The sequence below is a fragment of the Parus major genome, chromosome Z (genome assembly GCF_001522545.3).
Source record: "Parus major isolate Abel chromosome Z, Parus_major1.1, whole genome shotgun sequence".
Taxonomy (NCBI): Eukaryota; Metazoa; Chordata; class Aves; order Passeriformes; family Paridae; genus Parus; species Parus major.
The window spans coordinates 73631165-73658665 of record NC_031799.1 but is presented as its reverse complement, the minus strand read 5'-3'; the positions used below and the strand labels follow the sequence as shown (position 1 = coordinate 73658665).

Sequence of the window (27501 nt, the reverse complement as noted above, 5' to 3'; positions counted from 1 at the left end):
ATGGGATCCATGGGATGGGATCCATGGGATGGGATCCATGGGATGGGATGGGATCCATTGGATAGGATGGTGATGCTTGGAGTGTCACCTACACCAGAGGCCAGACAAGACTGAGAGAAGAAAGTGTTTATTTATTAAAGGCCTTCAGTAGCTGCACCTTGGGCTGGCAGGAGCCTCCCAGGGCCTACACCAAGCTGGACAATGGTCATGGGTGTTTCAGACAATTCTAACTTGGGTCCATTCACATCTCAGGGTTAACCCTGCAATTAAATGAATTAAATGAAGTCATTTAGCCCCAGTTTGCTCCCCCCAAGTCACTTTTGTTTGTGCTTTTGGGGCCTGAGGCTGTGGGGTGTCCTTGAGCTCCAAGCCCAGAGGGATTGTTGTGTGTGAGCAAAGTGTGAGGACAGTGGGTGACACTCTGCATGCAGCTCAGAGCTGGGCACCAATGCACTGCAGGAGCTGAAACATAAAAAACTAAAATCCTGAGGCATCAGTGAAATATCAGCTCTCAAAAAATGCCCCCAAACCAACCAAAACCAACACTGCTGAACAAAGCAAGCCATATATATGCCTCTGGTTTAGTAGTACATCATTATATTTATATCATAACATTTAACTCATCACTGACCAACAGCTTTGCAGGCCCACCAATTGGACTGCTGATTGTATGGACTCTGCTCCAGCAGAATGTGAAAATATCTCCTCCATGCAAGCAGTAATAATCTCCTGTATTACTGCTGTACTGGAAATACTCCTAATTCTGGTAAAAACTGACTGGCTGATGGTTAGAAATTAATTACAGGCCTTTTTCTCTGACTTTGCCAAAGATAATGTGGATCAGGCTCTGACAGACTCATTTTATTATTTAATTTATACAATCCTAGCTAAAGTATATTCTTAGAGGAATACCACATAAAGCAAACCACGACAAGTACAAGAGAGTTGAGGACTGACAGAGTTGAAAAATGCCTTGCCAAAGCCTCACATCTTTATTTTGCCTGTCTCCACACAGCCTGGGACAGCAGTGCCACCAGCCAAGCCCTGGTGTTTCAGACACAGCTGGCAGGGCAGACAGTCCCTCTGGTGCCACAGAGCTGTGACAGCACCCGGGGCTGACACCTACAGAGCCCTGCTTCATCCAGACTCCAGTCTGTGTCCAGCTGCACAAACCAGAGCTGGGGCTCTCCCCTGCCTGCCTGAGATGTCTCAGTGGGGTCAGTGCCCGTTTGGGTCCCTTTGGCCCCATTTCCCTGCGGCCCCCAGCACAGCCCAAAGCGCAGCACAACACAGGCTGTGCTCAGCACTAGAACCTTCCCTCCCTCCTGGAGGGCAGCACAGCACGCAGCCCAAGGGGAAATACACTTTTAGCTTCCCACAGAGTGGGGCATGGCTGTGCAGGGCACACAGTAACGCCGCGGGTTCCTGTCCCCACAGCGCTGACTACCCCGACCTGCGCAAGCACAACAACTGCATGGCCGAGTGCCTGACCCCGGGCATCTACTCCCGCCTCCGGGACAAGATGACCCCCAACGGCTACACCCTGGACCAGTGCATCCAGACCGGGGTGGACAACCCTGGCCACCCCTTCATCAAGACGGTGGGCATGGTGGCCGGGGACGAGGAGTCCTACGAGGTAAGAGGGCACACGGGCCTGGCCGGGCCTGTGCTCGCGGTGCTCCCATCAGGTGGAAACATTCCCGACAGGGAGCGTGTTCCTCAGACAAGTTGTGTCCCACAGGGTACTATGACTTTTTAATCTGTTTTTCTCTGATTCTGCCACACTTCTGCAATTCTCTTCACACCTGGGTTGCTCAGCTTCTCTGAGCTGAGCTCCTTTGGGATCCTCCCTCGTGGGGAGTCCCGCTTATCTCAGTTCTCTGGCTCCAAAGAAAACTCCAAAGCTTGTGAGGATCTGTTTCTCATGTTTATTAGGATGTTATCACAAAACTTGGCAGACTTTTCTAGACTTTTACTCAAGTTCAATTCATCCTGCTCTTTTTGGCTCACTTTGGCTTTGCGAGCACAAAATAGCCCCAAACTGCACAGCTTCTTTATCTTTATACCTAGTTTTACCCAATTAACAATAGACACATATATTATTTTTCTTAATGACCCAATGACCCAACACCTGTGTGCTGCACTGTGACATTTTCTGTCCAGTCACCTCCTACTACTTAAAATCTTCTAGGACAAGAAAACAAAGAAGAAAGAAGGAAAAGAGACACCACTCTAAATCTCCCATTTTTTCTTCTGCTCTTTAAACTGGTTTAAACTCTAACTTTTTCACCCAGTGACTTAAGAAAACTCTTTAATCTACACACACTTTTAGCTTTTCTAACTTTAACAGCTGTTTTCATGAAAACATGTCCACAAAGTTCATGTTGTATGAAATTCAGTGTTTTTCTGGATCTCAGAGCCAGGCACCAGAGACAAGGGCACACACACTGTGTGTCTCAGACTCCAGCAGGGTACATTGGGAACAGGCTGGTGTTCTCCCTGCTTCTCCAGGTTAAGGAAAGCAGGAGGACGTGGCATTGCCACAGGTGTCCCCTGTGCTGCAGTGGCAGGTAATGAAATGTACCCGCTCGGCAGCAGCTGGTACCCGCCTCCAGCAGTGCCCTCCTGCCTGCAACCAAACCTAATTCATGGAAAAACAACGATCCCACTCCGAGACACGCCAAGCCAGCCTAATGTGGAAATCACATTGTGAGGCAGCAGAGGCAGAAATGTCTCCTGGGCAGTGCCAGACATCACTGAGACACAGCCATGAGGAAAGCTGAAGACAAACAGCATTAGGGTGGACAGAGCATTTAGCACTGCAGGGGGAAGAGGAAAACAAAAGAAAGACCTCACAGTTATTGACCCCGAGGTCTGGTTGGTGCAGTGGGGCCTGTTCCTCCCCAGGGTGTCCCAGGGAGGCTGGGCTGGCACACCTGCCACACCTGGCTCAGGTTTGGTGTGCCTGATGTGCAGCACACCTGAGCCAGGTGGCTCTAACCTGGAGCACAGCAGGGAGGACTCAGGGTGCTCCTGCATGGACTGCAACCACGGGCTGGGGGGCTCTGGGGGTCTGTTCTGGTGGGCAATACACCCCAAAGCCCAGCTTCTGCCTGGAGCTGCTGTGGGGATGTGTCTCTGTGGTGCTGCAGACTCTCTCTAGACTCTCCTGACCCCACAGGTGTTTGCTGAGATTTTTGACCCTGTCATTAAGGCCAGACATAATGGCTACGACCCCCGGACAATGAGGCATCACACGGACCTGGATGCATCCAAGGTAGGACTGAAACAGAGCAATGACACCAGAAAGGCTCTGAGCTGCTTATTCCAGTGATGATGCTGTAAGCACCAGTGCTTTCATTTCCCTTGGTCCAGCTGGGAAGACCTAATTTTTTTATGTTTAAGGAAAATGGTGTGGCAGTCATGGCCCTGTCAGCTGCAGCCCTTGTTCTCAGCAGGGAATCAGCCCCAGCTGTACCAAACATTAGGAACACAGCCTCAGTGGGCACCGTGGGTCTGCTCATGAGCTTACAGGTCACAGACCCATCAGAAAATGGGCTGGGTTGGGCTGGCAGGGATCCTAAAGCCCATCTCATTCCCACACCCATGCTGTTACAGTTAGATGACCTCATAGATTTATTCTGAGCTCCTTAACCACAATCTCACTGCAGATTTTTGCAGTGTTTGCACAATTCACCAATTTGCAGATGTCAGCAGTCTAGGGCAGTCTGCTGATGCTACTTTGAGCTTGGTACTCCTCTTTTTATAGTTTTCATTTCTCTGCTCATGCTATCTTGGAGATACATTTTGCAATATCAAACATATCTTAAAGTTCACCTTGCTGAAGCCCACTTGCACCTCCTGAAAGCCTTGCTTCTCCTTTTACACATTTTATCATACCTAAAAGCAGTTTAAAAGCTGTGGAAGCAGTAAAATCATGGACAGAGCACTCTAAGTATTTCAGGTTAGGGAGGATATGTTTATTACAGCTGGGTGGCACATGGAGTCCTCTCCCAAGGTCATGTGCATCCTCCACTGCCCCTTATTCTCTATTTATTTCTAAAGTATTACATATGGATAGGATGACACAGGACACCTATACATATTCATTGCCTGACTCCGCCTGCTCTCATTTCGTATGGTAATGAGCTCCACGCCCCTCTGGGCATGCTCAGTCCTTCTTTTGGAATGGGTCTGGGGTCCTTTTAATGAAATCTTACTCTTCCTTGGGCTTGAACTTTCCCCCTGTGTGCTGCTGGCAGCTCTCCTGGTCCTCTTGGACACAGTTCAGGTCCCTCACCTGCAGGAGGTCCCTCACCTCCTTCCTTTCCACGAGGCTCTTGTATCTTGTCTCCTCCTACAAACGCAACTTAGCACCAGTAAATCACACGTGGTTTTATTCTAATTATCTTTAAGACAAGTGGAGTGATTTATGTACCCTGGTCTCTTTTATATATATATAGATATAGATATAGATATAGATATAGATATAGATATAGATATAGATATAGATATATAGATAGATAGATAGATAGATAGATCTATATCTATATCTATCTATATCCATATATATATATCTATATATATCTATCTCCTTGATCTACTCATTTCATCTTTACCTTTGTTGACTATGTGTTCCTTCTACAAGCAGAAGGTGTATAGCCTAACCACACCTAGTAATCATTAAGCACTTACATTGCTCTTTTCTTAGATTCTTTTATTATTTTTTTTCACTTTGAATTTTCTTAAAAAATTATTTATATATAATAAATATATATATAAAATATACAATATATCCTTTATAATATATATCATATATAAATGCTTACAATATATAAATATATATAAATATATAATACATATTTCCCCCTTTGAATTTCCTTACGTTATTATTTATATATAACAAATATATATGTAAAATATATGTAATATATATTTTATAATATATAAAATATATATTTATATATTATATATAATTTGATTTATTATATAAAGTAAATAAATATTTTTTCGCTTCGAATTTCCTTAAGTTATTATTTATATATAATAAATATACTTATAAAATATACAATATATATTTTATATATATAGTATATATTTATATATTATTAGGTTTATTGTATATAAATATATAATAAATAAATAGTTTTTCGCTTCGCATTTCCTTAAGTTATTATTTATATATAATAAATATACTTATAAAATATATTTTATAATATATAAATATATATTTATATATTATATATAATTATATTTACTATATGTATAAATATTTATAAATATATAATAAATAAGTTTTTTCACTTCGAATTCCCTTAAGTTATTATTTATATATAAAAATTATATATAAAATGTATGTAATTTATATTTTATAATATATCATTATATATAATTATATATCATTATATATAATTATATAGTATTATAAGGTATAATATAAATAAATAAATAAATAAACGCATAAGTGTGTATATATATCTGTGTGTATATATATATGTGTGTCTGTATATATATATATGTGTATGTATATATATATATATATATATATACAGACACACATAAATTATTCCTTATTCCAGTTAAAATCCTAATTTTTTAACTCGCCTAACTCGCCTAACTGCCAGCAGCGGCGGCGGGGCCGTAAGTAGGAGCAGGTGCAGTGTTTAATTCCGGGTTTAAGCGAGGTTTAACCCCCGCAGATCACGCACGGGCAGTTCGACGAGCGCTATGTGCTGTCGTCGCGGGTGCGCACCGGGCGCAGCATCCGCGGGCTGAGCCTGCCGCCCGCCTGCAGCCGCGCCGAGCGCAGGGAGGTGGAGAACGTGGTGGTCACCGCGCTCTCCGGCCTGCGGGGAGACCTGTCCGGCAAGTACTACAGCCTGACCAGCATGACCGAGCGGGAGCAGCAGCAGCTCATCGATGTAAGTCCTGTTGGGTATTTCAGGTTCATCCCCGGGGCTTCCCCGCAGAGCCCAGCACCACCACACTGCGCTCCTGGTGCCTGGAGAGGCTCCAGGAACCGGGGCTGGGCAGGGTTAAAGGAATAAAGCAGGATCCATTAAAAGCCCTTCCAAGGATCACCTTGGGCACTGCAGGAGCCCGGCCCTGGCTCCAGCCAGGACGGCTCAGGAGTTTCACCCTTGGATCACTTTGGTCCATCCCCACCTCGGGGTGGATTGTGCAATTCCAGCTGCAGGGGATGCAGTCCCATCCTCCCAGCTTGCTCTCCTCAGCTCGGGGCTGTTTGTGCTTTTTGGGCCCAAAGCTGCAGCGCTGCCCTTGGCTGTGGGGCTGGGAAAGGATTGTTGTGTGTGCCTGAGCTGTGAGGAGAGCTTGCTGTCACTGTGTGTGGAGTTCAGAGTCACACACCAGGGCAGGGCACAACCTGGGAACGTGAAAGGCAAAACCTAAGGCATTATGTCAATACTTAAATGGCAAAGCCAGCCACCCAGGGTCTGTATTTCTGATAAGTACATCACTGTGCAGGTCTGTGGCAGGGATTTATATTCCAGAGAGTGGGGCCTGTGTCAAATCAAACACTCGAGGCTGCTGCCACCTCTCTGGACAGGTAATGAGACAAATTCAGGACCTTTCCTTGAGCAAGGATTGATAGTTTCTATATTAATAACCATTCCAACTAGAAGTATTACACTGAGATAGATATTACATGGTGTCTGTATTCTACACTGCAGGGGCTGGGGGCATTACCTGTGATTTCTCTACGTCAAAATGACACTAATTCTAATTTCCCAAAATTTGGCTGTAACTTCATAGGTGAACACTACACAAATTCTAATTTCCTAAAAGTAGCCGTGGCTTAATGCACCCAGGTGACTTTTTCCCAGTCCTGCCATTGTGTTTAAGGAATTGAAGGGTCAGGCCCATAAGAAGAGTTCTCATTGTCACACAGATGGAAACACAAGGATTTTCACCACGGACTTTGCCACAGCATGTGACATGTCAAACAAAGCTTGAATGTGCGTTTTAAGTACCCAGAGGAATGGCTGTACACTCTTAGCTATATTCATCATAGAATATATTGACATTATTTCATAACACCAACCAAAGGGGAGCTAGGAATAAGGTAACTATTTATAACCCTGGAACCAGGTGTTTGGATTAACCAGGAGTAAAGAATTTATGTAAGGTCAGTAACTTTTTTTAATTGAATGTCCCTGGTAATGTGTTTATTGGCAGGACGCTGATGACCTACTGCAGGTTTTATTTTCAGCAGGAGACAGCTCCTCAGGAAGCAGAGGCTGAAACAGGAGTGTGGAGAATGTAATTCCTTCACAGTTTAAGGGAACCTTCCTGTGGGAAGAGGAACAGGCTTCATTGGTTCAGCATTTTATCTCATTTTGTTTGGTTTCATGATTGATAATGCAAATTTAGAGAGATCAGAAACTGATGTTGTAACCTGAGGTGCATTCCTTACCTCACAGCAGAGCTCACCCCAGGACCTGGCACCTCTGTGGGATCAGGCTTCCTGACACCTTTTAAAAGCTGTCATTTGAGCCCTGTAAGATCAAAGTTTATTTCAGTGAAATAAATCAGTGCTACTTGAATTGCACTCAGCACTCAGAAGGCATTTGGTGTTTTGGAGATTTGGGCCATATGCTCATGAAGAAAACTAACAGCTCTTTTCTGGCAAAAAGCAGAATTTTTGTTTCAAGCAAAGTGTCAAGAGGAGCAGGCTGAGGGAGGAAATTTTGTGTCCCTTTGAAGAACAAAGGGAACTCGACACCTTTTCTTCCTGCATGGTTGGAGTTCTGGCTGCACCGTGTCCATTACAAAGCATTCAAAGATGAAAACCTAAGTGAAATGAAGAATATAATAATTACTATTACATTTTTCATTAAGGGAAAAAAGCCACATCAATGTGTCTGCCACGTCATATGCCTTCTGGATAAATTGCCTCACTATTTCTAGTTAAGCCCTAGGTTTAAAAATAAATAAAAATAAATAAAACCAACAGCACTGCCAGTAAAAGCCCCCCAACATTTGATATGGCAGTGTTCAAGGAACTAAGAAATACTAGTTTTTAGCACACATGTGAAAATCAATAATAAAATACTTATTTTCTTCAGGGTGGGGAAGAGAAACCCCAAAACAATTAATTTTTAAAAATCTAAAGTATTAGGCATGGGGAAGTTGGTGGCACAGCAAGTGCTACATTTAATAAGTCACAAATAGCATCTCTGTTAAGGAACACAACAAGCCTGTGATTCTAAAGGTTGAAATTGGCACTGATTTAATTCCTGCCTCGAGTTCATGGTCAGAATAAATACCTCAATCTCCATGCTGGAGAAGTGTCTTTCCAGACATAGCAGTTTTTATTGTTTGGTTTTTGTTTTGCTTTGTTTTGTTTTTTTTTTTCAATCTTTATGAACTGATTGTCCTCTCCTCTGCTGAAATGTGTCTGAATGCAGAGCAGATCTCTGGAGCCAGGTCCTGCAGAGCATCCTTTGGTGTGTCCATGTGGATCTAGGTCCCACCTCCCATCCCTCCCTACATTTGAAAAATGTTTTTGGCAAAACATGTCAGCAAGAATCTGCATGACTGAGGAAAATCACCCTGAAGAGATTTTAGTTTCCAGGCAGAGGAGCCGGGTTCCCAGGCTGTACTGTGTGATTTGCTTCTGCTTCCAGTGCCTTCACAAGAAGGGTTCTGGACAGTGTTAGAGTTCTTCAGGGATAACCTGGAGTTTTGTTTTGTTTTCTCTGTCTCGCTCTGGCCCTGTCTGTGTGCCCAGGATCACTTTCTCTTTGACAAGCCCGTGTCCCCTCTGCTCACATGTGCTGGGATGGCCCGTGACTGGCCGGACGCCAGAGGAATCTGGTATGTTGTGTGACCTGCAGAGTCCTGTGTCCTGCCTAAAGATCGTCTTACAAGCCTCCCTCCTTGTCCTCACCCTTCACAGCTCCGGCCCTGCACTCACAGCATGCACAGTTTGCCCTAAGAAGAGAAATGTTTCAGTTCCCAGGGCTGAGAACGACCCCTTCCTCCCAAATGAGCGGGATGGAAAGGAGACAGGGAATTCCTGCTCTGTTCTAGGTCTGCTTCTCCTGTCACAACACGCTTGATATTGCACCCAAATACAGTATCTGCTGTGGGGATGAAGGGTAACAGCTCTGAGATGGGTGCCCAAAGCATCAGCAGAGGATGCAGGTGCATCTGCATCCATCCTGCTGCACTTGAGGGCATTGCCAGGTGCTCTGACTCCAAAAAGCATCTGAGGAGTCACCTGGTGTGACACCTGAGCACCCACAAAACCCAGCTGGGAAACTGGGAGGGCTTTTTCATTTCAGCAAGATTCCTGTTAGATTCAACAGGGTGCAGATTCTTTGGTCCCCATCGAAGTCTGGGGAAGAGGAAAAGGACAAAGCTTGAGGCACCTCATTCCTTGTCTCCACAAACAAAGTACCAACAGCATAGGGACTATCCAGGGTTTTCCTGAATAAAACAGACCTGGGTTTTGGCTTCTTTTGCATATGAAATATCAGGGAAAATGGAACAAAAAAAAATTTAGTGTGATTGGAAAGTACTTCTGAAAGCCACATCTTGAAAATCTGCCTTGTCTCCTGCAAAAAATTGCTGTCAAAAAGGGAAATCTTGCACAAATTGCAGATCATGGAAATAATTTTGCTTTTGATGGTTTCCATCCTGTCCATGTTAGGGGCTGCAGGACCATTTCCACCACCAGCACAGTCAGCAGTGGCACAGTTTAAATGTGAAAGCGATGGGGACACTTGTTTAACTAAAAGGGGAGGTGAGTTAGGCCAAACTCAGACTATTTATAAAACCCTCCCTCAGCATTTGTGTGTGACTGAGGAGGAGGTGGCTGACCTGGCCTGACCCCAGCCTCAGGACACAGGATGTTTACACCTGCTCAGCACTGCTCACTGCAGAACGAAAAGGAGACGTGGCAAAAGACCAGCTGAAAGTCAGGATCTCAGTGATCTTGAACTTTCACTTTCGTGTGCCTTAAACCTGGTGATATTTCAGTGCTGGCACACACGGGTCTGATCCCATCAATCACCTCCTACGTGCTGTAGGAAGGCAGTAGTAGGAGACTGGCCAAGCAGAGAAAAAGCAGGGAAAGTGACCCAGTCCTGACTGCCTGCTTGAGGCAGGAGTGGGTCTGCAGGGGTTCTGTCCTTTCTGGCAGAGCAGGGTCACCGAGGGATCCCAGACACATCCCTTGAGGGATGCAGGCACTGGAGGCAGGGGAGAACAAAATGAAGTAAGCACACATTACTTGGCTCCCAGCAGCACGTAGGGGTTTGGGTCTTGTGAGAGCAACAGAGCCCTTCCCTGAGGACAGAGGGTGCAGAGCTTGGCTTTTTCCTTGGCTGTGTGCACGGCTGTGCTCCTGATGGAGGAACACACGTTTTCCCTGCCCAGCAGCACAGCAGCACGGTGTGAGCAGAAAGCTCTCCTCACGCTGTGCCCAAGAGATGCTGCAATGCCACAGGCGTGAGGGATCCAGGGTGCAACCAGCTGCAATCCCTCTCTCCAGACAACAGCTTGATTATGACATGTTTAACATCTCTGCTGCTTGGAAAGACTCTGATAAAACTAAGGACACTGAGAATTATTTCTCAGGGCTTGCCTTTTTAAAGGTATTATTATTTAATTTTTCCTCCCCTCTTGACTAGGCACAACAATGAGAAGACATTTCTCATTTGGATTAATGAAGAGGACCACACCAGGGTGATCTCCATGGAGAAGGGCGGCAACATGAAACGTGTCTTTGAAAGATTCTGCCGCGGATTAAAAGAGGTAGAGTCTCCATGAGTTTATTACTCCTGTTTGTTCCTGTTTGTTCACTGCTGTCAGCCCAGCTTACGGTGGTTCACACTCAGCTGACATCTCTAGGAGCAACAAAACAAAGTCACATCAGGCCACAACCCACATCAACACAGGTGAAGCAGGAAACATGGGCAGATTGCTAGCTGAGTTGTAGGGGAAAATAAATGAATATCCCTTTTCTTTTTTCCCCCCTCTTTTTTTGGGCCTGAGGACTGTGGGAAAGCGTAAATGAATCATTTTATTTGGATTGATTTGCTTGATTGAAGGCTTTATTTGGCTCACCCTCCTCATTTCTGAGGCTGGGAGCAGAGTGGAGGCTGCTGAGGTTGTGCACAGGACTCAGAGTTTAGGACCCACAATTTTGGGGAGATATGGGGTTTTCTGACTAAAATACTGACAACTCAGAGCCAGGGCTCCTGGGTATTATTTTGGTCTAGCTAATCACAGTGATAAGAAAAGCTTCATGGGAGAGGGTGTGGTTTGAAACACTTTTACCCAGACAATCCAGGTATGGCCCAGTGCAGCCCTCTGACCTGATCTGGCACAAAAAATGTTGAGTCACCAGAGAAACAGAACGTTCCTCCACCCCACAGGTAATATCAAGGAAGCCTGGAATGGTCTGGGTTAGGGTTTGCAGTGGGTTTTGGGGCACAGAAAAACAAAGCCATCTGATTTGTGCTGTGTTGGCATCAAGGTGGCCACTGAGAGTTTCCAGGGTGGCTTTCCAGGCACACCTGGGAGATGGAGCAGTGCACAGGTGGTGGCCCCACCAGATGTTGCAGATGTTGCTCCCAGCTTTGCCTCTGCTGTTGAGCTGAGCTCATGGCAGCCTGTGGACATGGAAAGTGATGGGGCAGCTTTGGGAGCTGTGCCCCCAGTGTCTGGGGCAGCAAACTGGGTCTAGTTTCCCACCATCAGTTGTGTTAGCCTCACAAAATACAGAAGCAATCCTAGGAGAGTCATTTATTCTGTATCCTTCTGCAGACCTGAAGTATTCAGCTGTATTTGTAGGAGTCTTGTGAGCTGGTTTATGTATCCAGTTCTCCTCAGGGGGAGACGAGAATGGAACTGAAACTGTATTGGGTTTGCACAAGCATAGATGAGTGAACAGGTTATTCAAAGGACAATAGACCCTTGTGATTTTCCTGCAGGTAATTATTTCACTCTCCTATCAATTCTGGTCAGAGACCAGAGGCCAAACATCCTCTTCAAGGAGCCATGACATCAGCTAGAAAGCTACACAAAACTCAGGTTCAGCCCCTTCTGTTTGCTTCATGGTGTTTGAGTCCTTTGGGGTCCTGTGTTTCAAACTCGCTTCCAAATTCCAGAGTTGTAAACAAATGGCAAAAGCCACAACTCTTAGGTGGAGATGTGGCTCCAAGGGCCAAGGCTTTACCAAAACACCACAGCAGGGAGTTTTTGGATGAAGTGACCACGGGTCTGCAATATTGTGGTCATGAGGGACTGGTGAATAAACCCTTGTGGCACTGAGAAGTGCAAGCATTTGTGTCACACCCAGACCAGACTGCACCCAGGTGTAAATTCCTGCTGCTCCATGGGTAACTTCAGGCAGGACACTGGTGGATGCTGCCCTTTCTGTTTGTCTCCACCACAGGTGGAAAGGCTGATCAAGGAGCGGGGCTGGGAGTTCATGTGGAACGAGCGTCTGGGGTACGTGCTGACCTGTCCCTCCAACCTGGGCACGGGGCTGCGCGCAGGAGTCCACGTCAGGCTGCCCAGGCTCAGCAAGGTACACGGCGTGTAAACCTCACCTAAGCCACACCAGCCAGCTCTCCCGGGGTGTGAGGGAGCACAGGAGAAATGGCACACTAGCAGGGTGTGTGTAACGAGGGACAGTGCATGCAAAACCAGCATGGGAAGCAGCAAAGATGGGCTGTAATCGAAGGAGTGAGAAAACTCTCCCCCTCTGCTTGTCCTTCTGGCAGTGCTGTAATGATCACAGCTCTGCTGTGACTCTGCCCAGCACACCAGGAGAAAGGCTCAGAGCTGTTCCTCCTGACAGGACCCCAGGTTCTCCAAGATCCTGGAGAACCTGCGCCTGCAGAAGCGTGGCACCGGCGGGGTGGACACGGCAGCTGTGGCCGACATCTACGACATCTCCAACCTGGACCGCCTCGGCCGCTCAGAGGTAACCTGCTCATCTTGGCATGTCTTTCCCTCTTCTCCCCTTGCTTTTTAGCTGAGATCTGCACTGGCATGGGTCAGTTTCCCTCTGCTGACCTCAGTGGATCCGTGGCAGTTTTTACTCCTGGTGAATCTGGTGGCAGTGCTCACTGAAAGGAAAACTGTTAACGTGCATGAGGTGCTGGATAAATGCCCCTGTTGGCAAAAACCCAGGCCTGAGCAAGCTGCACAAATACAACCATGTCATCAGGGTCTCTGTGAGGGTGTGCAGGTGCTGGAAGGAAGCAGCCACAGAGTCCTAAACCAACCTGGGACTCGGGCACTAAAGCAAGGCTTGGTGAAGGATGCTGTGCTCCTTTCCGTACCACGTCACACATTTTCTCCATGGTTACACAAGGCTGCCACCCCACAGTGACCGAGGAGTTGGGGCTGTTTCACCTGTCCTGTGTGGCTCTCAGCAGAGCACACAAGAGAGCTGTGCTTAAATCAGAGATTGAAACCAGGGCAAAGATTTAATAGTGTGCCCTGAGCCTTCCCTGTAGGGCACAGACTGCAGCGAGATGGGTGCACCTCAGACATGTGCTGTGAAAATGTCTCACTCCCTTTCAGGGAGAAGGAATTTGTTGTGCCAGAGCATGGAAATGACCCTGCAGCCTGGAGCAGCTCGGGTCTCACCCCTCACTGCAGCCTCATGTTTAATATTTTATAAGGCAGAGCAGTTCCAAGAGCAGAGCTAGTGAGGATGGGGAGCAACAGCCATGCCCAGGAGCCGCAGCCTCCTCCCACAGCTCGGACTCAGCCAAGCCCCGAGGCTTTGGCAGGTTGGATATGGGTGCAGTCCTAGTGTTGCAGCCCCAGACCTGGGGCCAGACTCATTCTAGGTCAGTTTTCATAACAGAAATATTACCTGGGATAATGCACCGGGGTGACAACAGCATTCAGCCAGCCCACAGTGCCCTCCTGCCACAGGGACAGCCCAGCTGGGGTGAGCTGTGCTTTCTGATCCACACCTGCCTTTCCATGTCCCCACAGCCATGGACAGATGTCTGGAAACTGTAAATATTGAAGTTGGATGTGGGCACCTGTGTTCCTTTGGACCTAGAATGAAATAAGTAACAGGGAACAAAATAAATAAGAGTGAAATACTATCAAGCTATATCAAGTATTATTTGCCAAAACAGCCTGTGACAAAGACATCTATTAACAGACATCATCATGTGTGTTTTACATTAAAGTAACATGAATAATAAAAAAGGGATTACACAGCATGATTAATTGAGTCCTGCTGACTGACAGCCTAAGCCTACAAATTTTTGCTTATACAAAGAGTTACACTGAAGTCAGTGGTGCCTCCTACAGCAAGGATCCAAAGGATTAAGGCAAGAGATAAGACACAAGCCCTGTCTTGGAGATTCTGAAATCTAAATAACACAAGACATACTCAAGGGGATAAAAAAACTTTTATTATAGGATAAATTTTTTTCAGTACATAATTAAATAAATTCCATTATATTGTAAATGTGTTTACAGAGCTGAATTATGTTCCCAAAGGTGCAAGATAAAACTGTTTGCATTTTTGCTCTGTTTCAGTTACTGGTCAATACAAACTTAATATGAAATTTGTTTTCTTATGGAGGCTGCAAATTCAGACCTCTGAATTCCCAACACAGCTAGTCTGTAAAAAGACAACAAACTACTAAGCCACCAAAATGCTTTGTAGTAAAAACAAATCCCTTGAAAAACAGCAACAGTCACAATAAAGAGACAATGGGCTTTAGTCTTTGCATTTGGTTTTAACAAGCCAGTTAACACGTTAAATTAAAGGCTGCTAATGAACCATTTCATGGAGATTAAGAAATGTCAGCTTCATCTTGCTGCCTCACAGTGTCACAGGGTCTGTGGTCCTCACAAGTCACCTGTCTGCTGGGGACAGGGCCCCTTGTGTTCTTCAGCAATTGTGAAACAGGTTATTACCACCACCCCCTGCTATACAGAGTTATGAATTTGGGTGCTGCTCTGGGCCTGGGGTGAATCCCACCCTGGTCACTGATGCCTTGGAGTGGCTGCCTGGAACAGAGCCTAGACAAGGTAAAGAGGATAAAGTGCATATTTATTAAAGACCTTCAATAGATATACCTTGGGCTGTCAGAAACCTTTGAGGGGCTACACCCAAGACGGACAGTGGTCACGAGTTTTTCATAAAGATAAAGGTTTGTTCCATTTGCATATCAGGGTTAATTCTCCAATTACAGCTTAAGGTAATGAGGTAATTTTCTCCAATTTCCCCCCTCAGTTCTCTATTGTTTACATCTCTCTCGGGCCCGAGCCAGTGAGGTGTCCTTGAGTTTCAGGCCTAGAGGGGATGTGCTGTGTCTGAATAAAAGGGGAGATCAGCAGCTGACAGGGCATGGAGTTTTAGGGTTACACACTGAAGCAGCACAGGATCTGAAAAATATAAAAGCTAAATCCTGAGGCATCAACTCAAAATCTGGGAGCAAAGGAGTGCTGGGTGCTGCAGAGCAGCGTGAGTCCTGAGCTGTGTGTGCTGTGCCCAGCAACACCTGTGGAGCACCTGCACACTCTCAGGGGTCATGTTTGAAACAGGTCCCTCAGCTCCCTCCTCAACACTTTATATAAGGATTTTTGCCTGGTTGGTTTGTTCCTGTGGGAGCACAGTTTGGTGGAAGTTAAGGGGCTTAACTGAAGGTTTCTGCTGCTGGTGGTCCAAACTTGGGGCAAACAGAAGGGAATTACTGTGGCTTTGCACAGCCACTGCTCCCTGTGCCAGAGGAGGTGTGATGTCTGTGACCCTCCTCACTGACAGCTCTGCTGTTGTGACAGCACAGCTTCCCACTCTTCTATTAACAGATGTGCTAAACCTTCTGTTACTACAATTTTGTTCTTGTTGTAGGTGGAGCTGGTCCAGATTGTCATCGACGGGGTCAATTACCTCGTGGACTGCGAGAAGAAACTGGAAAAAGGTCAAGACATCAAGGTGCCACCCCCCCTGCCCCAGTTTGGCAGGAGATGAAGCTGCTGCTGATGGCTGCAGCTGAGGGTAAACGTGGCTGCCGTTCTGATGGAAAGGCACCCCTGTACATCTCTGTATAAATACATTGTGTAATAAAACACTACCTGACACCTGAGGTCTCCTCCATGCTTGGCTGCACTGGCACAGACTGGCCTGGGTGCAGCTTTACTGGGGTGTGCTCTTTTTGGGGGCACTGCTGCCCTTTCCTGGTTGGTGATAAGAAAATTGCCACTTCAGCTGTGCAAAAGGCACAAATCTCTAATTCTGTGCCACACTTGCACTTCTGGACATATTTACAGTATCTCCTGTAAGCACCCTGCTCATTTCTGCCCTGTGCCCTTGGGCTGCAGCAGACTGGCCCAAAAACCAGCAAGCAGACCAGTTTGCTGATGTTCTGCATCCCAGCCAAACCAGCACAGCCTGCTCCAGCCCCTCCTGCACCTCTCAGCTTCAAAGGCAGCGGAGTGTGGCTCAGTTGAGTGAGGATGTGCTGCCACTCACATCTCTGTGCTCACCGTGGTCCCATGTGCTCAGCAGCACAGTGGAAAGGAAAAAAAACCCAGCAAGTGCTGAAAGTGCCACTGATTGCTTCTTTTTTGCACATATGGAAACAGGGCCAGAACACCATTCCTCAGGAAGGTCCCTGGGTGAGTCATATCTGCAGAGCTGTGGCTGGATAGCTGGCCCATAGCTGGCTGCAGTCTCTAAAAGTCACAATTGGAAGCTAATTGAGAGCTAGATGGTGAATTAGCTGCTGTTGAAAATCAGCAGCATGGTGTGCTGGCTGAGAAGGGAAGCTGCTGAGTGTAAAGCAGGCTGAGCTTCCATGTGATTGCTGTTACTTCCTCATCTATGCTGGGCACATTCCCTAGCATTTTGCTGCTGGCTTTCCAAATGATGGTTAATAATAGTAATTCTGGGGGAGGGAAACAGACTTTTGCTGATTTTACATAGAAACAAAACTGGAAAGGCTTCACTGTCAGCTCTCCAAAACTCTCAGCTCAACACAAAATCCAACTGTGGGCCCTGAGATTTTAGCCTGTAATTTGCTTTTCTGCTGCTGAAGGGCAGCAGCAGGCTGTCCAGCAGGCTGCCACTTGCTAACAGAGCTCCTAGGGGCTGGTGTGGGGCTGATGGCTCTGCTCCAGTGCCTTTAACCACAGCCTGAGGGGCATCACCCAGCCAGCCAGCCCACTGATGGGGCCACATAAAAGCTGGAGAGCAGGACTGCCCTTGAGAAAGCATTTCACAGAGGAAATGGGCTGCAGGAAACCTCATGGGGTTCAGCACAGGAGGGCCTGGGAGAGGAAGGCTGAGAGGATAGCTTAATGATGTCCACCACAGTCTGCATCAGGGGAAACCAGGCTCAAGAGTCTCCTTGGGGGTGCAGAGTGACAGGAGAGGAGGCAACAGATTCAGGATGGGACACTGGGAATTCCTTTTGCCCTGCAAGGGTGCTTAAAAGTTGGAACAGACCCAGAGATACCCAAAACTAAGGGAACAAGGTTCAAAAAAATCTGATCCACGCTGGGGCTGGGGTGGGATTGGTGGCTGTTTTGGTAAAGAACACCCTCAGCCTCCACAGAGGTGTGATCCCTGGCTGAACCAATCACTGCAAAATGCCTGAGATGAGCAAATAACCCAGAGCAATCCTGTGCTCTGAGCAGACAGGAAATTGTAAGTCTGCACAAAATAGGGACACCCAGGTATGGCTCACTCCCTGCTCTGCTCCAGCTGCAGCGTTCTCTGTACTTTTGGCTTCCAAGCATGTCCTTCACAACCAAAATACTCCTCCTCACGTGGATTATTTTGCAAAGGCTTGTTGCCACCTACATTTTCCACTCCTGTGACCTTTCTCTCTCTCTCCATGACCTCGAAATGGTCAGCAAGAGCAGCTCAGCTGCTTCACAGGAGTGACATATTTTCATTCTTCACATCACTAATTAATGTTTTAAATCAAACTTGGGCAGTGACCTACCTATTAAGTCGAAGCAGGACCATCCATGCTCAGTCCTACTCCCTCATGACAATGCTCAGGACAGTTTTCTGTTTGCTTGGAGCCCATTCTCCTCTGAGTGGAGCAGGGTCAGTGCCCCTCAGTGCCTTCAGGGCCAGCTGGGAGATGTCTGCACTGCTCCTGACGACAGAGAATGGTGCAGCAGGAAACAAACAACCTCAAAGGTTGTGTGCCCACACAAAGAAAGAAATGCACACAGATTAACAGCTCAACAAGGAAATATTAAAGGTTCAAAACCCAAAAAGCTGGGTTAGTGCACTAACTCTTGGCATAAAATGCTTCTTCTTGTTTCTCATATTTATGGTCCCTACACCACAAGTACTGCACTGTCGAGATCCTTTTCTTCCAAACAAAACTCTTTCCTGATGGACACTGTTTCTCTATAAATCTTTGAAATGTATTTGATTAAGTGCCTCAGGAGCTATGTGCCATGCCTCAAGCACTTCTCTAATGCTCCTGACAAAGCAAGTAGGGATCAGCAGAAATAATCTCTCAGGTCAAGCTTCATCAAAGCCCAAATCTGCCAAAACCCACCTGTGCTCCACAAGGCAGTTCATGCAGGGTGGGAACTGGGCAGGAATTTCCCATTACAAAACAAGAGAAAATGGTCACTTTAGATGGGATCTTGGGCAGGGATTGTTCCCTGGCAGGGTGGGCAGGCCCTGGCACAGGGTGCCCAGAGCAGCTGGGGCTGCCCCTGGATCCCTGGCAGTGCCCAAGGCCAGGCTGGACATTGGGGCTGGCAGCTCCTGGGACACTGGGAGATGGCCCTGCCGTGCCTGGGCTGGGAATGGGGGGCTCTCAGGTCCCTCCTAACCCAAACAAATTCTGTGAAGTCCTTAGCTACAACAACTTAAACTGATCTCACATGTCACACTTCACACCTGAAATCCTTGTCTGTACCAGCAAAAACTGACAACAGGCTCTGCAGGTTCATGACTCTGTCACTCCTGCACGACCATGCACACCTGAGCACACCTGACATAAACGTCAAAACCAAGAGGAGCAGATAGCATGAGGAATGAGTTACAGCTAGTATTTATATACAGAATTATTTTACTAATAAGATTTGCTGCAATGCAATTGAAGACCTGCATGCTCATCTTTCCCCTGCAGTGACTCTTACAGTTCGCCTTCAGCCTAAGGTTTAATTAAAAGATTAAAGACTTAAACAGTCACTTAAACTGCAAAAATGCCTGTGGGAAACACCAAAATGCACACAGAAGTCCTACCAAGCCAAATCTTCCAAGAGGGCATGGAGTCACCTACTGCCCAGCAGATCTGCCCAGCCCATCACTGCTGATGACTGATACCACATTTTTAATTCACCCTAAATTATTATAGGAACCTATTAGGCTCCTAATGAGAAAATATCTGTCATATTACAGTAATAAGTCTATCAGTAAACAAGGGTACTGAAAGTAGTTTTAGTTTTTTTATATCCACACACTGTTCAGGGAATTCAGGTGAACCAAGCAGAGCGGAAAAAGAAGTTGATAAATTATGCCAGTTAATTTTTAGCTCATTTTATGTGTATTCTGGTTTGAAAATGCTGTAAGTTTTCAGTGTACACCCTTAAGAAATATCTGTCTCAGCTCTCATTACTGGCATCTCTACTTTTTTTTTTTTTTTTCCCTGTAGAAATGAGAAATTTACCCTTTTCTTCACGGAGAGAAATATAAGAAATTAGTAATACTGAGAAGATAAGAGCACTCTCCTTTGCTGATCCCTCTGCCCAAGGAATCTGTACCTGTGCTGCTGCCTGCAGTTCCAGCCAGCTCTTTCTCCTCTGCTCTGTGAAATCCAGCAGTTTTTCAAAGTACAGCCAATACTGCAGAAAAGACCATTTTATCCAAACACAGGAGGATAACCCATTCTTCCTTGTCTCTTTCAACCATAGAAACTACAACTTTGTGATCTGAAGACACAAGCTTAAGTGAAGTGCTGTGCAAATCAAGTTGAAATTCCTTCATTTCCTCACTATGGGTTTCTGAAAAAATAAAAAAGTACATTCCCCAGTGAGAAAACAGTGTTTTCTGTTTAACAGGCAGCCACCAAAAATCAAACCAGGTAAAATTCTTGTGCTATCCTGACAGTGCATGTATAACACTCCTACTTGAGCCACGTTCCTCAGATTGTCACTTTGATATAAGAAAAACAAACAGCATCTGTGCAGTGTAAAACAGCCAAATAAAATAACTGACCACAGCCCTTCAAAGGTTCATTCAGGCACTTAGATGTTTAATAAATACAAAGCAATCAATATCTGAGTTGATCCAGCAACAAAAGTTGATGGAGCAACTTATTTAAGCTCTTGTTAAATATGCTGAAGGAATCACAGCTGTGAGCTGTGGAAATGACATCCAGTGCTGGTCAGCTGAACAGGATCACTGAAGGGGTTGCTGACCTGGTTGCAGCCAGCAGAATCCAAAAATATTTAAGATTCAATATAGCATAGATAATCGTTTAACACTGACAAGAAAGCAGAGCAGTAAATGCTAAGCAACCTGCTCATCTTATGGAGAATAAATCAAAGTGAACCACCTGCACAGGAGCCTCGTAGTTTCGCAGATGTAACATCATTTAAGAGGGAACAAGGCCTATTTTTTCTTTCTCTCCCCAGGCTTGCATTCAAACTAAAATAACCAGGAAAAGTCACCCTGACACTCTGCCAAGTAGTATTAACTACCCAAACTGTACAGGCAAAAAAGAGTGAACAAGGATAACATCAGTTGTGTGTGTGCACAGCCAAAGCTTCTGATACCCCTTCAGCAGGCAAAACTTCCTTTTGGGGGTATGAGGATTTTGAACATATGAACACTATGCTGTGTTCATACAATTTGCTGTATTCTAAGAAAAAAAAATAATATATTTTTTTTAAAAAACAAAAATTGATGCAATTCTTTGCACTGCTGCTCATAACTCACCTGGTGCCCAGGTACAGGGGAGCTCCCGGCCCAGTAATGTCAACTTGCAACAAATCCCAAACCACTGCAAATTTAAATTGGTGTGGCCTCACCAAGTAAGTGACATTTGAGGTAAATGCTGTATGATTTTTCAGGAAAAGTGTCCTACACCCTTTTCCACTGCCGGCAAAGCTGGATGTTAAGGATGGCTGATCCTGCCTAGACACACATACAGATAGAATTCCGGCTGGAAAAGACAGGACAGCACATTTAGGGCTTCACCAAAGCAGAAAGCAGAGCAAGCTGCAGCAGCAACCCCACGCTGTGGCCGAGCTGTAACTAAATACACCAGCAAAGGGAGTGTTTTTATTTTTAAAAAGACATACTGGTCCCTTCTGTTTTTCTTTCCTGGTTTTTAAGCAGCGTTCATCAGTTATTTTTATTTGCAGTCAGCGCTAATTCCCGTCCAAGCCCTGCTCGTCCTGCCTGGCACAGTTCAACACACGCTTTGTGCAGACCTCCCTCTAGCGGGCTCAAAAACCGGGAAATCGGCAAAATCCAGTTCCTCCAGGGAGACCCAAGTGCTAGGGATAACTCCTAGAGGAAGGACAATATTCTGTATATATTTTACATAGTGCGTGTATAATGCATATGTACCTTTACAGCATCAGCCAGGGACCGTCACGGGGGGCTGGGGAAATGCGGAAAGCACAAGATGCCTGACGTGGTGGGGCGGGGGAAGCATTACTTGGCTCATAAACATTTATTTAGGCTGCTGGGTGGCCTCCTGCGGGAGCACAGCCCCGGGGACTGTCCCGGTCACCGCCGAGGCTCAGGTCAGCCCTCAGGTGAGACCTCACCTGCTGAGGGCCGGGACCCCAGACCCTGTGCTGGGCTGGGCAGAAGGAGCAGCCCCGGAGGAGCCCTGGGAGCCCAAAGGGCTGTGCTGGGCTGAGCCCCAGCGTGGGCAGCAGGGCAGGGGGGATTGTGCCCCTCTGCCCCTCAGGTCAGACCCCACCTGCAGAGCTGCCCCAGCCCGGGCCCGGCACAGGGAGCACCTGGAGCTGCTGGAGCCGGCCCAGAGGAGGCTCCAGGATGAGCAGAGGGACGGAGCAGCTCTGCTGCCAGGAAAGGCTGCCACAGCTGCCATTGCTCAGCCCGGACAGGAGAAGCTTTGGCCTCAGCTCCCTGTGGCCTCGCAGGGCCCGAAGGAGCCGCAGCAAAGGTGGAGAGAGACAATTGCCAAGGGCTGCAGGGCCAGGAGCCAGGGAATGGCTGCCAGTGGCAGAGGGCAGGGCTGGATGGGATCTTGGGCAGGGATTGTTCCCTGGCAGGGTGGGCAGGCCCTGGCACAGGGTGCCCAGAGCAGCTGGGGCTGCCCCTGGATCCCTGGCAGTGCCCAAGGCCAGGCTGGACATTGGGGCTGGCAGCTCCTGGGACACTGTGAGCTGGCCCTGCCGTGCCTGGGCTGGGACTGTCCCCACAGCCCCCTCAGGCACCTCCTCCCCCGGCATCCCCATCCCGTCCTTCCCCACGGCCTCCCGCTCCTCCTCTTCCTCCTCCTCTTCCTCCTCCTCTTCCTCCTCCTCTTCCTCCTCCTCTTCCTCCTCCTCTTCCTCCTCCTCTTCCCTTCCGTCATCACCGTGCGCACCGCCGGGCCGGGCCGGAGCCTTTGCCGGGGGCAGTGTCTGTGGCAGTGTCGGTACCGGTGCCGGTGCCGGGCCATGACCCGCTGGGCCCGGCGGAGCGCCCCGCCCGGGGCCCGGGCACTGTCCGCCACGCCCTGGGAGCAGCTGGCGCCGGGCCGGGAGCCGGAGCCGCCGCCGGCAGCCAAGAGGAGGAGGAAGAAGAAGGAGTACGAGAACCAGGACGTGAACGGGTTCGCGGAGCACCGCGGCGAGCAGCGGGCTGCGGAGGAGGAGGAGGAGGAGGCGCGGAGGAAGGACAGGCGGCGGGAGAGCAGGAGGCTGAGGAGGCAGGAGAGGAAGAGAAACGCCATGGTGAGTCCTACCCTGCAGGAAAAAGGAAGGAACCCTCCCTTTTTGCTCAAACCCCTCACGTTTAGGGGGTGTGAACAGTGGGCGCAATTACACTTTTTATAATAAAATGTGACGGGTTAAGGCTCGAGGGATGCCGGTGGCAGCTTCTCACTGCGAAAGTGTGTCCAGAGCAATCTGTTCAGAGCAATACACAAGCTCTAATTCCTGGTGAGGCTCACACAGAGCACAGTCTTCACCTATTGGGGCCCTCTGGGGATCAATAGGTTCAGCCGGTCCCACAGGTTACGATGGAGTCTTCCCAAACTTCTCCTCTTTCCTAATTCACTTTTATACGGTTTTGTTTACATTTACATGGAGATATGGTGATTTCAGTCACACATCTTTGTTAGGGATGGCTGTACTGTGGCAGTGGGTGGCTCAGGGCAGTACCTGAGGTAGCCCTGGGGTGGGATGTGGTCAGTCCAGACAGAGGGATTTCACCACAGCTGCTGATCCAGAACATCCTCCTCCATCCCCCTTGACTTTCAGCTGCTGTGTGGCTGATCAGCTGCAAGGACCACCAGGTCCTTTCCTCTGCAGGGATTTTGTGCAAGCTGTGGGGTCTCTGCCCTGCTCCACCCTCCTGGTAGACCTGCCTGGATTGTGCAGAGGGGGTCCCATCCACTGCATTTTCCCCTGGAATTTCCCCTTTTAACCCCCAGTCACGTTCCCACAACGTTGCTGAAGGAGAGCCCCATGTGGGAGGCTCTCCCTGTGGAGCTGCTGCTGTGGGGCTCAGCAAGAGCTCAGCCTTCCCCTGCCACAGGCACAGCGTGCTTCAGATGGAAGATGAGAAGTTTGGAACAAAAGATGACTTTCAGCTCCAGTCGTAGCCTTTAGCATGGCTCCCCTGGCTTAGCACTGTTCCCCCTGCCCCTCTGAGGAGTCCCCAGCCCCTCTTGGTTCCTGGGTGGAACTAAGATAATTTCTGTGTGTGATTCACCAAACTGTGTGTTGCTGGTTAAAGGAGAAAAGTTCCCATGATAATGTGGTTAGATGGCAGAGCACAAAGTCTCATCCTGATTGCTTTTTCCTGGGGACAAAATTGCATTTACTCTTTAGGCCCAATGAGGCTGGGATTTCCAGGTTTGCCAGGATTGCCACTCACAGAATCACTGGATTTTCCTCTTCCAAGGTGTGTTTCCACTGCAGAGAACCTGGCCATGGCGTGGCTGATTGTCCTGCAGTGCTGGAGAGCCAAGACATGGGGACGGGGATCTGCTACCGCTGTGGATCCACGGAGCACGACATCAGCAAATGCAGAGCCAAGGTGGATCCAGCTGCTGGTGGGTCTCAGCAATTTGTGCTGTTGTGAAGTGCTTGGGTCTAAACTGTCTGACTGCTGACCCTGAAGCTTTGTCTGCTAGAAATTTAACTTTTGCAGTATGGTAATGAGGAACCTGACAGTAATTTGTAGCGTGAAGTGATTAAAATATTGTCATTGCTGTGTTGGAACTGTGATGTGGACCATAAATCCTGTGGGATTTTGCAGGGCCATTTCCTTATGCAAAATGTTTCATCTGTGGTGAGATGGGGCATCTGTCAAGGTCCTGTCCGGATAACCCCAAGGGGTTGTATGCTGAAGGTGAGTGTACTGATTCACTATATTTAGTAAAATTAAATTTCTATGTCCTTCTTACCTGATACAGAAAAAAGTAACACTGCAGGTGAATGAGAATGTGGCTAAAAGGAATTCCCATGTATCTTTCAGTAAAAGCAGAGTAATTCTGGGGAATTCATTGTCAAATAATTACCTGGGGATTTCTGTTTTAAGTGTAGGTTTATATTAAATGTCAGGATGAGGTGCAAAGTGTGAGTCTCTGCACGTGCCTCAGTATCAGGAAATGCACAAAGGAACACAATCCTGTGTGAATGTAGGCAGTGTGTATTTAGGTGCACCCAAGGAGGTGGTAAGAACGTTCTCACACAGTAGCTGAATATTCTGGGAGGTTGTACTGAAGGGAGAGTATCTCCAGTCCGAGTAACTTTAGTGAGAAATGGGGTATCACATTGAAGGTTTCACTGCTCTGTCGGCTCCAACAACCAGCATTCTGTCTCCTGGTGTTTCCCAGCACAAAGTGGGGTCTTGGCAAACTCCGGAGGGTGATCTTGCAGCCCAGTTAAAGTGTAACAAAAATCGCCTTGCTGCCAAGTGTTTGTATTGTGGAATTTTGTGCTGTATAGAATTTCACATCGCAGTACCTGCAGTTGGATTACCTCCCTCAGGAGCCCCTGTCACTTTTTAAAGTTCCTTTGAGTATGGATTTCAGCAGAATTCAGCTCGTTTCTCAAAGAGAGAGCTTCCAGCAGATCAGAAATACCCAGTGGCTGGAATTTGTGGTGTGTGATGCTGTACTGAACAGTGTGACTCCAAACAGCTCTGTTCCTCACAGACATGGGAAGGGTGTTTTCCTGGGTGTTTTGTGGTGGTTTTTTCCCCTCAGATGAGTAACAGCTTTGTGTGTGAATAGGTGGGGGCTGCAAACTTTGTGGTTCTGTGGAGCACTTCAAGAAGGACTGCCCAGAGAAGCAGAATGCAGGTGAGCTGCTGGGGGTGTGGGGTGGGTGTGGGCCCCGCTCTGCATGGCTGTGGGCAGGGAAAAGGCTTTGGGAAGAGAGCTTGGAAGCAGCAGAAGTGACCTTTCGTTGGGACACTCAGGCAGGGTGTGGAGGAGGCAATGAGGTGCAATGCAAAAATAAGATAATTGTATTTTTTTAAAAAAGAACGTTAATCTTGTGTGTATCTGAAGGCCATATGAAATAATCTGTGCTTTTTTGGCCTGTATTTGTGCTGCTGTTCACAGTTTGGCAGCTGTACAGCAGAGGTGGCTGCTGCTTTTTGCAGATTTCAGTGTGAAGTGCTGGAGCTGAACCCAATGCCAGCTGCAGGGGGGTGATGTGTGCAGGCAGGTGTGTCAGGCACCCAGGACAGGGACAAAGATCTAGCCAGCTTTGGATTCACAGCTGTTGAACTGCTTTCTTACCTGTTCTTCAGCTTTCCATCTGGGTGGAAAAATTAAATTAGGTTCTCCAAACCCCCACTGAGCTACAGGAGGCAAAGTATCAAACAAGGGTTTGAGAAGTGATCCTCTTACAGGAGCGGTGACACACCTCTGCATTTTTCTACTTTGTTTCTATGATACTTAGTTAACATGCAAGTAAATAATTAGCACTTAGGTGAAATTTCTGTAAGAAGTATTTATGGCATTTTCTATATCTGATCCTATGACATTTTTAAGGTCTGGGACCATATGTAGGATTCTAGGTGTGTGCTGCTTTGCCAGTTTAGAATGGGTCAGACTTGGTATGAGACAAGTTTATAACACCAAAAGACAGAAATTTCCCCAAACTCATCTGCAAGTAGCGAGGCTGTGCCCACTTGGGTGACTGATGTTTTAGAAGCCTGTAAATAGATTTTTTCCACCTTTTTCTCGTAAGTGTAACATCCATTATGAGGACTGTAAGTGCTGTTTGTTTTCCAAAGGGACTTCTTTCAAAACTAGTACTGCTGTTTATAAGCAGCGTAGTTAATTGGAACTGGACACCACTGGCAAAAATTGTGATGTTCTTTGAGATCAGGTGTGCACTGTGCAGAGTATGTTCAGGTACAGGAGGCCAGGTGAGAGCTGGCAAAGGAGCTGCCAGTTTCCTCAGGCAGGTTGGGCGAGCTGTGGTGTCCAGAGGCAGATGTGGGTACTGTGGCATTCCCTGTGTGCAGCACTGGGTTTGCTCCAGCGCTGGGTTCTGTGTCCTGCTGGGTTCTGTGTCCTGCTGGGTTCTGTGTCCTGCTGTGTTCTCTGCCCTGCTGGGTTCTCTGCCCTGCTGTGTTCCCTGCCCTGCTGTGTTCTCTGCCCTGCTGGGGCAGCCCCCAGGCTGTGCAGGTGGCAGAGCTGGCCCTGGCACTGCTGTGTTGTGTCCCTGCAGAGCAGGTGACAGTCGGGCGCTGGACCCCCGGCCTGAGCGCAGACCACGAGGACGTCGCGGCCGCGCCGGCGCCGCAGAGAGCGCAGCCCAAGCGACCCAAAGTTGTCACTTTCTGAAGGACTCCTGGCTCTCCATCGGCTCTCCTGCACTGCTGCACTCCAGAGTGGTGACGACAGAGATCCAGAAGAACAAGCAGGCTGCAGAGGACTTGCTGGGTGTTTTCCTCCCCTCATTTTCCCCCTTTGCCTCCCAAACTTGCCTGTCTCACTGTGAAGCTGGGAACAACAGGAACACAGCAAGTGGCTATTTTATTAAAGCATTTGTGGGCGTGTTTAAAGGTTCTTGTTGGATTCTGGTTTGGATTTGCCTTTTCCTTTTAGGAATAATGAACTCACTCTTCTGTATGTTCCAGCTTGAGCAGCCTTGTGCTGAAGTTACAGATCAGCCCTGTGGGCTGCCGAGCTCGGGGTGCAGTTCCTGATGGCAGTACTTGTTACTATCAGCCATCCATTGGTCATGCACACGGTCTGTTCACTAACAGAATCAACCCTTCCTCTGAAACCTGTGGTGAAACACACCCCTAAAGAATTGGAGAGCAAGTGACGAACTTTCTTAGGTTATTTACTT

At 47.5% G+C, this 27501-nt stretch overlaps 2 protein-coding genes and 1 long non-coding RNA gene across 3 annotated transcripts in view; 2 read left to right on the top strand and 1 right to left on the bottom strand.

Moving 5' to 3' along the window:
- CKMT2 (creatine kinase, mitochondrial 2) overlaps positions 1-16103 on the top strand; it is a 23985-nt gene extending 7882 nt beyond the window's left edge. Inside the window, exons 4-11 of the mRNA XM_015653455.1 lie at positions 1438-1636; positions 3182-3277; positions 5700-5921; positions 8753-8838; positions 10659-10782; positions 12428-12562; positions 12836-12961; positions 15869-16103. Of these exons, the coding sequence (XP_015508941.1) occupies positions 1438-1636; positions 3182-3277; positions 5700-5921; positions 8753-8838; positions 10659-10782; positions 12428-12562; positions 12836-12961; positions 15869-15988 (1108 nt within the window). The 3' untranslated portion in view covers positions 15989-16103. The remainder of the gene's footprint in view (positions 1-1437; positions 1637-3181; positions 3278-5699; positions 5922-8752; positions 8839-10658; positions 10783-12427; positions 12563-12835; positions 12962-15868) is intronic.
- On the bottom strand, positions 12968-21854 carry LOC107216378. The gene is made up of 4 exons (XR_004495502.1): positions 20933-21854; positions 19756-19995; positions 17967-18125; positions 12968-14055 (listed from the first exon to the last, which is right to left on the bottom strand). It is a non-coding gene; the product is annotated as an uncharacterized LOC107216378 (long non-coding RNA).
- A 684-nt stretch (positions 21855-22538) lies between these two features.
- ZCCHC9 (zinc finger CCHC-type containing 9) lies at positions 22539-27111 on the top strand. The gene is made up of 5 exons (XM_015653457.3): positions 22539-22911; positions 24086-24236; positions 24443-24535; positions 25422-25490; positions 26875-27111. The coding sequence occupies exons 1-5, from the start codon at positions 22636-22638 to the stop codon at positions 26988-26990; spliced, it is 705 nt and encodes a 234-aa protein (XP_015508943.1). The 5' UTR covers positions 22539-22635; the 3' UTR covers positions 26991-27111.
- Positions 27112-27501: the final 390 nt, after the last annotated feature.

What these genes read in the sequence shown, in the direction of transcription:
- ZCCHC9 (XM_015653457.3), top strand. Translation starts at nt 22,636, where the DNA reads ATGACCCGCTGGGCCCGGCGGAGCGCCCCGCCCGGGGCCCGGGCACTG. An exon ending in AGAGGAAGAGAAACGCCATG is followed by an intron (nt 22,912 to 24,085) that starts GTGAGTCCTACC and finishes TCCTCTTCCAAG; the next exon opens with GTGTGTTTCCACTGCAGAGA. An exon ending in CCCAGAGAAGCAGAATGCAG is followed by an intron (nt 25,491 to 26,874) that starts GTGAGCTGCTGG and finishes GTGTCCCTGCAG; the next exon opens with AGCAGGTGACAGTCGGGCGC.